General features: G+C 44.1%; 1 protein-coding gene across 1 annotated transcript in view; it reads right to left on the bottom strand.

Moving 5' to 3' along the window:
* LOC135554107 (immunoglobulin superfamily DCC subclass member 3-like) overlaps positions 1–13,728 on the bottom strand; it is a 111,914-nt gene extending 98,186 nt beyond the window's left edge. The window contains exon 1 of the mRNA XM_064986169.1: positions 13,398–13,728. Coding sequence (XP_064842241.1) covers positions 13,398–13,728 — 331 coding nt within the window. The remainder of the gene's footprint in view (positions 1–13,397) is intronic.
* Between the last annotated feature and the right edge of the window lie 458 nt (positions 13,729–14,186).

Genomic DNA, 14,186 nt, shown 5'->3' with positions numbered 1-14,186 from the left:
TCAACACTCAACACCTGTTGGAAAGCCATTCTGGTGCGTTTGGTATAAACATTTGTGTAATTGTCTCTCTGAAAAGTAAAACTCTATCCCAGGGTTAGGTTTACAGAAGACTGAGGCTGGTTTTCGTTACATTTAAAAAAAAACCTGGGCTTTGCTCCTTGCAAATTTCTTCTGATCCTAACAAAGTCCCAGGTCCCTGCTGATGGCACGGTGAATTGTTTTGTTGATTTCACATTGAATTCACGTTTGACAAATGTAAATCAAAACTAGATGTTGAACTGACGTCTGTGCCCAGTGGGTGAAGCTTCACTAATCGCACCCCCCTTTGCAGGACAACACTGCCTGCCTGTCACTGGTCGTGTAAAAGCTGCAGAAAAATTACCCCAAAGTAAAAATTGAGCATGAGCCCAGAACACAGACAAAAACATGAGGATATATACTGTATCCTCCATCCACATTTCCCCCCCACATACACACATAATAATAATCATCCAATACCTGGAAACACACACCACTGCCCAATACCTGGAAAAACCTTTTAAAGCTATTACAATGTGTCAACACACTCACCACTCTCCACAGAGGGCTTTCTGGTGTCTGACTGAGTAAGTATAGTGTTATAGTTTAGCTCTGTGGCTGGCTAACATGCCAGTATTCTTTACATTGCACCCCTCCTCCTGTGCTAAGCTAAGCTACAGGAGTGTTTTGCTAGTACAGACTGGAATATGTTCCCGGAATTCTTCCAATGGCATTGAGGAGTACACTGGCTTCATCAATTAGTGCATCAATTAGTGCATCCACAGTGACTGTGTATACCCCTACCAGAAGCCATTGATTACAGGCAACATCCGCACTGAGCTAAAGGGTAGAGCTGCCGCTTACAAGGAGCAGGACTCTAACCCAGAGGCTTATAAGAAATCCCACTATGCCCTCCAACGAACCATCAAACAGGCAAAGAGTCAATACAGGACTAAGATCAAATCGTACTACACCGGCTCAGATGCTCGTCGGATGTGGCAGGGCTTACAAACCATTACAGACTACAAAGGGAAGCACAGCCGAGAGCTGCCCAGTGACACAAGCCTACCAGATGAGCTAAATTATTTCTATGCTCGCTTCGAGGCAAGTAACACTGAAACATGCATGAGAGCATCAGGTGTTCCGGGCGACTGTGTGATCACATTCTCCGCAGCCGATGAGAGTAAGACCTTTAAACAGGTCAACATTCACAAGGCTGCAGGGCCAGACAGGACATGTACTCCGAGTGTCTTCACTGACATTTTCAACCTCTCCCTATCTGAGACTGTAATACCAACATGTTTCAAGTAGACCACCATAGTCCCTGTGCCCAAGAACACTAAGGTAATCTGCCTAAATGACTACCGACCCGTAGCACTCATGTCTGTAGCCAAGAAGTGCTTTCAAAGGTGGGTCATGGCTCACATCAACACCATTATCCCAGAAACCCTAGACCCACTTCAATTTGCATACCGCCCCAATAGATCCACAGATGATGATCTCTATTGCACTCAGCACTGACCTTTCCCACCTGGACAAAAGGAACACCTATGTGAGAATGCTACTACAGCTCAGCGTTCAACACCACAGTGCCCTCAATGCTTATCACTAAGCTAAGGACCATGGGACTAAACACCCCCCTCTGCAACTGGATCCTGGACTTCCTGACAGGTCTCCCCAGGTGGTAAGGGTAGGCAACAACACGTCCGCTACGCTGATCCTCAACACAGGGGCCCCTCAGGGGTGCGTGCTCAGTCCCCTCCTGTACTCCCTGTTCACTCATGACTGCATGGCCACGCACGACTCCAACACCATCATTCAATTGGCCAATGACACAACAGTGGTAGGCCTGATCACCGACAATGACGCGACAGCCTTTAGGGAGGAGGTCGTGGTTGTGTGGTGCCAGGACAACAACCCCTCCACCAACGTGATCAAGACAAAGGAGATGATTGTGGACTACAGGAAAAGGAGGACTGAGCACGCCCCCATTCTCATCGACAGGGCTGTAATGGAACAGGTTGAGAGCTTCCAGTTCCTACATCACCAACAAACTAACATGGTCCAAACACATCAAGACAGTTGTGAAAAGGGCAACCTATTCCCCCTCAGGAGACTGAAAAGACTTGGCATAGGTCCTCAGATCCTCAAAAGTTTCTACAGCTGCACCATCGAGAGCATCCTGATGGGTTGCATCACTGCCTGGTATGGCAACTGCTCGGCCACCAACCACAAGGCACTACAGAGAGTAGTGCATATGGTCCAGTACATCACTGGGGCCAAGCTTCCTGCCCTCCAGGACTTCTATACCAGGCGGTGTCAGATGAAGGCCCTAGAAATTGTCAAAGACTCCAGCCACCCTAGTCATAGACTGTTCTCTCTGCTACCGCTTCTAAACAGCTTCTACCCCCAAGTCATAAGACTCCCGAACATCTAATCAAATGGCTACCCAGAATATTTGCATTGTCCCCCCCCCCTTTATGCTGCTACTACTTTCTGTTATTATCTATGCATAGTCACTTTAATAACTCCACCTACATATTACCTGTATTACCTCGACTATCGGTGCCCCCTTCACACTGACTCTGTAACGGTACTCCCTGTATATAGCCTCGATTTTGTTAGTTTACTGCTGCTCTTTAATTATTTGTTACTTGATTATTATTATTTTTAGGTATTTTCTTAAAACTGCATTGTTGATTAAGGGCTTGTAAGTATGTATTTCACTGTAAAGTCTACACCTGTTGTATTCAGCTCACGTGAAAAATAAAATGTGATTTGATTTGATTGCTCCAAGGCAAAGTGGTGGCATCCTTTTTGATCTTGAGGAATTTACCGATATCTTGGATATTGACTACTACAATTATATCTTCTCAATACCAGTGGAAGCTCCTCAGATGAGGAAGGGGAGGACCATCCTACTCAGTGAATTTCAGCAACATTTTAATAGTGAAACATCATCTTTTTTTTAGATAAAACTATACTAAATGTATTCAAGTAACCAAATAACTTATTAAAACACACTGTTTTGCCATGAAGATTTACAGTAGCCTCAATAGCACTGGCTTGGGTACATTGACTTCAATACAAAACCTTTGATATGATTTAAGAGGAACTGATAGTTACGTTCGCCCAGATGACAGCCCTGCAGCGCTGTTACAGGTAGCCTCTCTCTCTCTCTTCCATTCTGCTCCTCTTTTATCCCTGACAGCCCTGCAATCTTCTATTTTATAAACTCTCATTCAACATCCCAGCGTAAGGCTGGGAGGGAAATGAACCATGGCAATCACAGAGTTAAAAAGTAGTGCTAAAATACTGAAGCAGGGGAGGTTCTACAGTGTAGCCGTCGGGGATACTGTATGTATAGAAAACACACACAAATGGTAGTCAGAATGGAGTTGTACCTATTGTCTATTTTCACCTTCACTCTTCATGTTTGGCCTCTCCTTTTCTCCACCCAACACCCCACCGTGCTTCTCTTGATCCCCCAGGGTTACCCAGGTCAATTACAGACTCAGAGCCTGAATGGGCCCCAGAATTAAAATAAATTATAACTTAACAAAGCTTAAACTCTTTCCAATTAATGCATAAAAAAGGGGACAAAAGCCTGTCATTTCGATTGATCCTATTTTGTAAGCGAGGGCTTTTATGATCAGTTGCCTGGTGACAGGCGTGTGTGCGGGGTATAAAAGGAGGACCATTCAGTAAACCGCTGGTCCGACCGGTCTACTATACTGAGCGCTGTAATTAATTGAAATGATGAAAAGCATCCTGAGCCTAAGCTAATGAGGAACTCCAAGAGAAACAGGAGGGAGAGATGGAGAAGGAGAGGGAGAGAGGCAAAGCCATCAAAGAGATAACATTTACAAAAATAAGTGTTTCCTGAACGGCTGGCCAATTGAGCGGGCCGACGGGGAGCCCATGCTGCACCAGCTCCCAGCAGAGAGCTCACACACATGGCAGACAAGTAAATAAGAAGAACAATTTATGGTGGATGGAGTTGAGGGCCGGGCGGGACACTTTATCTGAGGGGGACTATAAAGAGGCTTCACTAATCGCGCCACCATTTGCATGGCAGCACTGCCTGCCTGTCACTGGGACTGCCACGGAGCCGTGGTGCAGGGAGCAAGGCTGTAATGCAACACAAATTAGCCTAAAGTACAAATTGAGCATGAGCCCCAACACAGACAAATACACGAGACAAAAAAATAACCTTTGATCTTTAGAAGTCTTGAGTAACGAACCTCTCTTTAAAGGAGAGAAAAAAAGGTCTCCGCTTCCTTCCCGTCTCAAATGTTTTTCTCTACTGGTGGGCCCTAAAAGGATAAAAGAGATCTGAAATGGTTCAAGCCTCTCTCATATGCTAAACTGCCCCTGCTGGAGGTTGCCTATTAATGTCTTCCCTAAGAGAGGCTTGCTGTACTGACAGAACATAACCCAGCACTCCTGTCTGCCTCTGTGTTCCTCCCTTCCTTATAGCTAATTCCCTTTCACACTGCCTGTATCACAATCCTCTGCACCAAGTATTTAGACAAATCCCCCAAAAGCGCAATACAGGAACAGTTGAGAGCTGTAGAGGCATCTAACAGAAATGGAAACATTCAGAGGCTGATAACATGACATCATCATATAATTTTTTTCACTTCCCCTCAACACTTCTTCCCTGCTCTCTACTGGCTGGGTATATGTGGAGAGACAGAGAGGCCATGGTGTACACTGAGATTATCAATGTGTAGTTCAAACTCTGAAAGGGAGGAAGGTGTGAGAAACAACTCCCCTCCTTCACCTCTCCCTCCTCCCTGGGAGGAAAGAAGAGCAGAGCTGTTTCACTTTTGCCACATCTCTTCCTATGTCTCCTCCAGTGAGTAAGCCAGGGTTGATGCCTACTGCGCTTCATCCAATGATTTATATATACACTAGATGACTGAAGATACCGCGCATCCATCTTGGCACTGCCCCACCTTTGTAAATAATACTTTGGAAGCTATAGAAATTCATTCATTAATGTCTACATTTGTTTTTGCCAAGTTTATTCTATTACGAACATCTTAATGCATACTTTTAAATTATATTATGTGAGCTAAACACAAACATTTTCCTTAAGTAAGTATAATTTTGAGAGATTACTAATGTTACTGTCCTTACTACAACAACATAACTTACTTAAATACATGTCATTTTGTCCTTGAAACATTAATTGAAATACTGTAGAATTTAATTCATTCCTGTTGAGGACCGCTCTACTGGGGAGTACCAATATGGCCGACCGGTGGCTTCAAAGTCCCTCAATGGCCAACACATAGCATCAGCAATCCAGGAATTATATACATCATTGGCTCCATCTAGCAGGGAATCACTCCAGTCCATCACAGTATTTTACGAAAGAATAAAATACAAACAAACAAAGGCTCCTACTGGATGATATATATATTTTTTTTTAAGAACTAGACCCACTGCTTTTGAAGAAGGAAGTATGGATTTTGCTTCATGTGATAACAATACCCAGTGTGGATTGTTCAAGCCCCTCATGATGTGTAATGATTCATAGATCAAACTCCATATCTAGCAGGGCATCTGTACGTGCTGCTATCAAAGGGACATTGATTCTGGCTTGTAAGCCCAGAAGCATTTCATGTCTGTGACAGTGCACCCAGGAGCACACAGAGACCTTTACTGACACGAGGCGAAAGACATGAGAGGATCATGCTTTAACCACCATTTCCCCAAACAACAATAGACATGACCACGCCACGATGGGCATCATGGGACGTTGGGGCTGTGAATTCCTGCGGAGCCAATTTGTCCGTTCTCTAGCTGGGCATTTCCATTGAAAAGGACCCATTTAGCACCGACATGTGAAGCTTTTAGGAGCATATCAAATTGGGTGTCAAATGACAGCTAAGAGTCTATATTTGTGGGAAATAAAGGCATAGATACATTTTCCAACAATTTTCCATCTTAAAAAGTTTGGCATAAGTCATGTATTTGATTTGTGGGTAAACAGATGGAAAAGGGTCTTAGAAAACATCTACCAGAAAAGGTCTTAAAAGGTTTCAGAAATATATCAAAACCCAATAATGTTGATGTAAAGACCTCTGCTAACAAATATCAACACTTATATTTAGTTTTGGAGAAATTATTTTCCTTCTGTAAGTTTAAGAAATGTTGCATTGTGCCTTGTAATTCCTTTACCAAAAACCCACATATCTTCACGCTTTAAGATATTTTCAAATGTCTCTACCTAATGAGAGAGGATGATGAAATCTTACAGAAGTAACAAGTAAAGGTAGACCTATCAATTAGTTACAGTGTTTTTACTGATATCAATTTTGTCAATGAATTATTGAGTGATTAAAACTCGTTATTCCATGATGAAATCAGTAATGGAATTACTGCAACTGAATTGGCTACAATGGAAAAATCCTAATAGTCACAAACCACAGTTGGGTCACCTGCTACTGTCCTCCCTTCCACTGGCATACTGTTGTGTTCAGCTCATAACTGTTTTCTTTGTGTTTCTGTTGTCTGGTGGTCAAACCAAGAGTGTTATAACAGTATGAGTCTGGACAAACTCCCTTTCTCTCTTCCCTCCAGTTAATGTCACCTCTGCAAGCTCTTACTGACACCTACCCATGAGCCCCTCTCTTTCCATTTCCTGTAACCAGCATCCTCACCCACTGAGCCCCTCTCTTTCCATTTCCTTTAACCAACATCCTCAACCACTGAGCCCCTCTCTTTCCATTTCCTGTAACCAGCATCCTCAACCACTGAGCCCCTCTCTTTCCAGTTCCTGTAACCAGCATCCTCACCCACTGAACACCTCTCTTTACATTTCCTGTAACCAGCATCCTCACCCACTGAGCCCCTCTCTTTCCATTTCCTGTAACAAGCATCCTCAACCACTGAGCCCCTCTCTTTCCATTTCCTGTAACCAGCATCCTCACCCACTGAGCCCCTCTCTTTCCATTTCCTGTAACCAGCATCCTCAACCACTGAGCCCCTCTCTTTCCATTTCCTGTAACCAGCATCCTCAACCACTGAGCCCATCTCTTTCCATTTCCTGTAACCAGCATCCTCAACCACTGAGCCCTTCTCTTTCCATTTCCTGTAACCAGCATCCTCAACCACTGAGCCCCTCTCTTTCCATTTCCTGTAACCAGCATCCTCACCCACTGAGCCCCTCTCTTTCCATTTCCTGTAACCAGCATCCTCACCCACTGAGCCCCTCTCTTTCCAGTTCCTGTAACCAGCATCCTCAACCACTGAGCCCCTCTCTTTCCATTTCCTGTAACCAGCATCCTCAACCACTGAGCCCCTCTCTTTCCATTTCCTGTAACCAGCATCCTCAACCACTGAGCCCCTCTCTTTCCATTTCCTGTAACCAGCATCCTCAACCACTGAGCCCATCTCTTTCCATTTCCTGTAACCAGCATCCTCAACCACTGAGCCCTTCTCTTTCCATTTCCTGTAACCAGCATCCTCAACCACTGAGCCCCTCTCTTTCCATTTCCTGTAACCAGCATCCTCACCCACTGAGCACCAACCAACACTGAACGTCCATGGACGTTGAAACGTAGTTTCCACTTTACTTACTGTAGTTCAATCACCAAAATATATATTTTTAACTCAATGTGTCCTGTCATAGCTGACATCTCATTCTTTCTGCAGACATCTTTTAATCTTCATTCAGAGCAGATATTTAACAGAGTTTTAAGAAAACGTGGTCGCATAAAAACCTGAGGGAGATTTTACCGTAATTATGTTACCAAAGCTGGCATCTACACAGTTCTCCCACTAAATTAGTTTTTGTGTACATTTTTCAGTGGAAATTGTTACATGTAGTCCTTGTGCATAGAGTTGTATGGTTTGTTAAACTTTGTCAAAGCGTTACCGTGGAATTCCGTTACCGTGGAATTGTCAATTCCGTTACTGTGGAATTGCCCAGCTGTTCTTTTTCACTATGATTGCTTCCTCCTGTCCTGAAGCCTGGTGTCCTGCAGGCTCAGGTAACCAAGTAAAGATTCATTAAGGAGAAGGCTCTGCCCTTAGCTTCTCTTTGTCACTCAACAAAGACATCAATTCCCTGAGTCCGGCATCGGCACACACACACACACGGTTACTATCATATGGTAGGCATGTCAGGACTCCGCTCTTCCCCATTCCCAGCAGATAAATATCACATGCTTCATTAGAATGGGGCCCTTTCTCAACACCCCCTCCTTAGGGGTCAAAGGCCATAATGTCAGAATGTGACCTCCAGACCATCAATAACCCTTAAACTGATCAATATGAGTCACAGGGCAGGGGTCAACCATTTAAGTGACCCTGAAGAACAAAAAGGAAGGAAGCCCAGAAGAGAAGAGAAACACACTATTATCTTTTCAGGAGCAGTCAGTGGTGGAAAAAGCCTTACCACTCGAAGCAATGAGCTTCAACTTGACACAGAGAGAAAGAAGTGGTCTGCACATAACATTACATCCTAGTACATCCTGTAATCAGATTGTGGAGCACATTCAGAGAGATCAGAAAGATCTGTGCTGGCCAGGTGTGGATACATGAGTAGATTCATTGTGTGACACATTCATTGTATCACTGTATATGAAATGTTGTTTGTAATACCAGCTCTACAGCTGAGCTCTACAGCTGAGCTCTACAGCTGAGCTCTACAGCTGAGCTCTACAGCTGAGCTCTACAGCTGAGCTCTACAGCTGAGCTCTACAGCTGAGCTCTACAGCTGAGCTCTACAGCTGAGCTCTACAGCTGAGCTCTACAGCTGAGCTCTACAGCTGAGCTCTACAGCTGAGCTCAAGACACGACCTAATATTAGCCGTCCCCCTCAGCAGTGAATATTCTAATTGGCCCAGATTTGACCAGGGGTAGGCTGTCATTGTAAATAAGAATTAGTTCTTAACTGACTTGCCCGGTTAAATAAAAGTAAAATAAAAAATAATACTCCTCGGGTGCTGAGATGTCAGTCACCCTATTAAGGGGGACCGATTTTCATTTCACCCCCCCCCTCCCGGTTGTACATCCACTCCACCCTCAGACCACTAAATCATAAATAAGAAGTCATGGAATAGTCAAATCCAGGATTTTCTCTCATGTAAAAGCGGGGAGATGCTGAAACAGTAACTATGGGCTGACTTTTGAGAGAAAGCCTCCCTACGGAGGTTTTAAAAGGTTTCTTGTGTCTGGCGGCGCCACTGAGCAAGGATGACTTTTTCCCGTGGCCTGCGAGATGCAAGGCCCTCCCCGTGACCACTTAGCCACCTCGGTCCCATTGAGCGGCGAGGCTGCATGGACACAACAGCACAGCAGTGAGCTGTCTCCTTCCTGGCCTGTGTTACACACAGGGCAGAAATCTAAGCCTTCTGCCAGCCTTTGTCTGTCAGTGTGTAACTCGACGCAGCACAGAAGAGCTTTCAGAAACGCTTAACTGTACAGTATCACAAAGGTGCTGCTTTGATTGCTCCCCACGACCTCTGCAGGGAGAGGATGCCTGTGCATTTGAGTTACTATATTGTAGGCAAGTGTGTGTGTGTGTGTGTGTGTGTGTGTGTGTGTGTGTGTGTGTGTGTGTGTGTGTGTGTGTGTGTGTGTGTGTGTGTGTGTGTGTGTGTGTGTGTGTGTGTGTGTGTGTGTGTGTGTGCAAGCACAAAGGGTTTTTAAAAGAATACTGCACATTCAACTGACCCATTGTTCTCCAATGTAAGGCAGTGACATATGCGTTTTTTTTTTCTTCCACAGAAACACATGGGTTTGTCTATTGTTCTCCAGCACTGCACAGCAATGGAGCGCTGGAGCACACCACATCATCATTAACAAACATATGAAGGTACAGAGTTCGACACAAAGGGTCCTCTATTAGCGGTTAAACGACAAAGGCTGCTGCACAAGCTTGGAGACCACATCAATTACTGTGGCTGCCTTACTTAAGACACCGCCGACCCTCTGCTCTATGGTCACTTCACTGTTCAGTTACAACGACCCGAAGCCTCATGAAGCAAGGAGACAAGACCTTCTGAAAATAACAAGCGCCACATAACATAACACTTTCTCTTTGAGACTAACTCCAGAGTAGGCTGCTGAGGGGAGGACGGCTGATAATTATGGCTGGAATAGAGTCAGCGGAATGGTATCAAACACATCAAAAACATGGTTTCCATGTGGTTGAGACTAGAGGTCGACCGATTAATCGGAATAGCTGACTAATTAGGGCCGATTTCAAGTTTTCATAACATAACATTACATTGTACTCCACGAGGAGACTGCGTGGCAGGCTGACTACCTGTTATGCGAGTGCAGCAAGGAGCCATGGTAAGGTGCTAGCTAGCATTAAATGTATCTCATAAAAAACTATCAATCTTAACATAATCACAAGTTAACTACACATGGTTGATGATATTACTAGTTTATCTAGCTTGTCCTGCATGGCATATAATCAATGCGGTGCCTGTTAATTTATCATTGAATCATAGCCTACTTCGCCAAACGGTTATTTAACAACAGCATTCGTGAAAAAAGCACTGTCGTTGCACCAATGTGTACCTAACCATAAACATTAACGCCTTTCTTAAAATCAATACACAAGTATATATTTTTAAACCTGCATATTTAGTTAATATTGCCTGCTAACATGAATTTCTTTTAACTAGGGAAATTGTGTCACTTCTCTTGCATTCTGTGCAACAGAGTCAGGCTATATGCAGCAGTTTGGGCCATCTGGCTCGTTGCGAACTGTGTGAAGACCAACTTCGCCAAACGGGGGATGACTTATGTGAAATGGCTAGCTGGTTAGCGGGGTGTGCACTAATAGCGTTTCAATCGGTGACGTAACTCGCTCTGAGACCTTGCTCTGCAAGGGACACGGCTTTTGTGGAGCGATGGATAACAATGCTTCGAGGGTGGCTGTTGTTGATGTGTTCCTGGTTCAAGCCCAGATAGGGGCGAGGAGAGGGACGGAAGCTATACTGTTACACTGGCAATACTAAAGTGCCTATAAGAACATCCAATAGTCAAAGGTATATGAAATACAAAAGGTATAGAGAGAAATATTCCTATAATAACTACAACCTAAAACCTCTTACCTGGGAATATTGAAGACTCATGTTAAAAGGAACCACCAGCTTTCATATGTTCTCATGTTCTGAGCAAGGAACTTAAACGTTAGCTTTTTTACATGGCACATATTGCACTTTTACTTTCTTCTCCAACACTTTTTTTGCATTATTTTAACCAAATTGAACATGTTTCATTATTTATTTGAGGCTAAATTGATTTTATTGATGTATTATATTAAGTTAAAATAAAAGTGTTCATTCAGTATTGTTGTAATTGTCATTATTACAAATATATAAAGACATTGGAAAAAATCGGCCGATTAATCGGTATCGGCTTTTTTGGTCCTCCCATAATCGGTATCTGCGTTGAAAAATCATAATCGGTCGACCTCTAGTTGAGACCACTCCATTGACTCCATACCAGCCATTATTATGAGCCGGTCCTCCCCTCAGCAGCCTCCACTGGAATAACTCCACTTTCTTATTGACCGAGTCACTGGTGCTTCCTGCTTTAGTTTTTGCTTGTAAGCAGGAATCAGGATAGAATTATGGTCAGATTTGCCAAATGGAGGGCGAGGGAGAGCTTTGTATACATCTCTGTGTGTGGGGTAAGGTGGTTGAGAGTTTTTTTTTCTCTGGTTGCACATTTAACATGCTGATTTGAGTTTCCGTGCATTAAAGTGCCCGGCTTCTAGGAGCGCCGCCTCTGGATGAGCGTTTTCCTGTTTGCTTATGGCCATGGTTCCAATGCTTAGCACTTGACGTGGAACTCAAGTGAATCCAAAAAAAGAGCTTTGTTGCTCTGAGCGGAGCCTAGAAAATTCATCTTGGTGCCAGCAACCAGCAACAGGGCGATCAGCAGCACTTTGAGATTACAGCAGGCACAAGAACGCAGTGTGAACGTCAAGTATAAAGGCTTGCAAATAGTAAATTCCAGAGAAGAGTACAGATGAAATATTACTAGGGACAACACGAAGGGAGGGCAAAAATCCAAAATGCTAATGTATCTGTGTAAATAAGGCAAACCATCAAATCCATCTCCCTGGCTCCCTAAGTCGCTCATATTGGGCTCATCCAAACATAATGTGGCTCCAATATTAAAGCTTGGTAAATACAGTATCCTGCTGTTTACTCTGACTGTACAGCCACGTATCCAGCAGCGGTCGGCTACAAGAGAGACATTCTGTAGACATGGGTTGATGAACCCAATGTCAGATTTCACCACCTTCCAACAATAGTGATGGCAAAAAGTTCTGCAGATTTAAACTTAAACCTACATATTATTTAGTTATTGTATTCATATTCATTGTATTCATTGAGTCAAACTTGCTAGCAATCAACAAATACCTCTCCTATTACCAATGTTGGTAATATGCTGGAAATGGCTAATTATGCTTTTCAATAACATTGTAATAACATGGTACTACCATGGCAGTATTAACCCCGTAGCAAGGTTATTAAAGGAACACCTAGTAAAACTGACTATCCTACCGATCCTCGACTTTGGCGATGTCATCTACAAAATAGCTTCCAATACTCTACTCAGCAAACTGGATGCAGTCTATCACATTGCCATCCGTATTGTTACTAAAGCACCTTATACCACCCACCACTGCGACCTGTATGCTCTAGTCGGCTGGCCCTCGCTACATATTCGTCGACAGACCTACTGGCTCCAGGTCATCTACAAGTCCATGCTAGGTAAAGCTCCGCCTTATCTCAGTTCACTGATCACGATGGCAACACCCACCCGTAGCACGCGCTCCAGCAGGTGTATCTCACTGATCATCCCTAAAGCCAACACCTCATTTGGCCGCCTCTTTACAGTTCTCTGCAGCCTGTGACTGGAACGAATTGCAAAAATCGCTGAAGTTGGAGACTTTTATCTCCCTCACCAACTTTAAACATCTGCTATCTGAGCAGCTAACCGATCGCTGCAGCTGTACATATTCCATCGGTAAATAGCCCACCCAATTTACCTACCTCATCCCCATACTGTTTTTATTTATTTACTTTTCTGCTCTTTTGCACACCAGTATCTCTACCTGCACATGACCATCTGATCATTTATCACTCCAGTGTTAATCTGCTAAATTGTAATTATTCGCCTACCTCCTCATGCCTTTTGCACACAATGTATATAGACTCTTTATTTTTTTTCTACTGTTTTATTGACTTGTTTATTGTTTACTCCATGTGTAACTCTGTGTTGTTGTCTGTTCACACTGCTATGCTTTATCTTGGCCAGGTCGCAGTTGTAAATGAGAACTTGTTCTCAACTAGCCTACCTGGTTAAATAAAGGGGAAATAAAAACTTACTGGCGGCCTGCACCCTGGCCCTGCGGCTCACCACCAGACCAAAGGTGTTCTGGCCCACGCACTCATAATCCCCTTCATCAGTTGAGCCGTCAGACTTGGTCCTCTGGAAGCGTCCAATCAGCAGAGTGCCGTTGTGGAACATGGTGTAGTATTGGTCAACCACCAGGAGGACTCCGTTCCGCCTCCACTGCGTGGTGATTGGTGGGATGCCATCCACCTGACAGTGCAGCATGAGGGGCTGCTCCTGCACCGCGATGATGTCACTGGGCTCCAGCGTGAAGGAGAGCTCTGCTCCCGATGTCACACCTACACAAATAGCAGAGAAATACATACGTTACACCTACACAGCTACACAGAAAATACACACAGCGCTCATGAGCAAACAGCCTTAGCAAGCTAAGTTAGGGTTTGGTCTCAAGAGAATTCATTCATTCACACTCACTAGGAAGACCATGTTTTTCAGCACAGTGACAATGAACGATCCACACCTACAAGCACAAGAGAATAGACAGCCAGGTGAATGTAGAAAGAACAGACTGTTCAATCCTTTCTAAACACAGAGCAACCATGGAGTTGTGGTTGCAGATATTGATGTGTGCTATAGAATAAAAAAGCACAATAACTGTACACTGTGATTACTGTGCATGCCACTGTCTGCCAGCTTCCAGTCCCATAATAAACCACCTTGATGTGCTGTTGACAATCCGCCTACCTATTGCCTTTGAGACATGATGCACTCAATACTGTTTCGTTCTGCTCTCGCAACAAACAGAACACACCGCTGGCTAG

The sequence above is a fragment of the Oncorhynchus masou genome, chromosome 2, assembly GCF_036934945.1.
Source record: "Oncorhynchus masou masou isolate Uvic2021 chromosome 2, UVic_Omas_1.1, whole genome shotgun sequence".
NCBI classification, from domain to species: Eukaryota; Metazoa; Chordata; class Actinopteri; order Salmoniformes; family Salmonidae; genus Oncorhynchus; species Oncorhynchus masou.
Note: the sequence above shows the minus strand (reverse complement) of the source record. Positions and strands in the feature narration are given on the sequence as shown.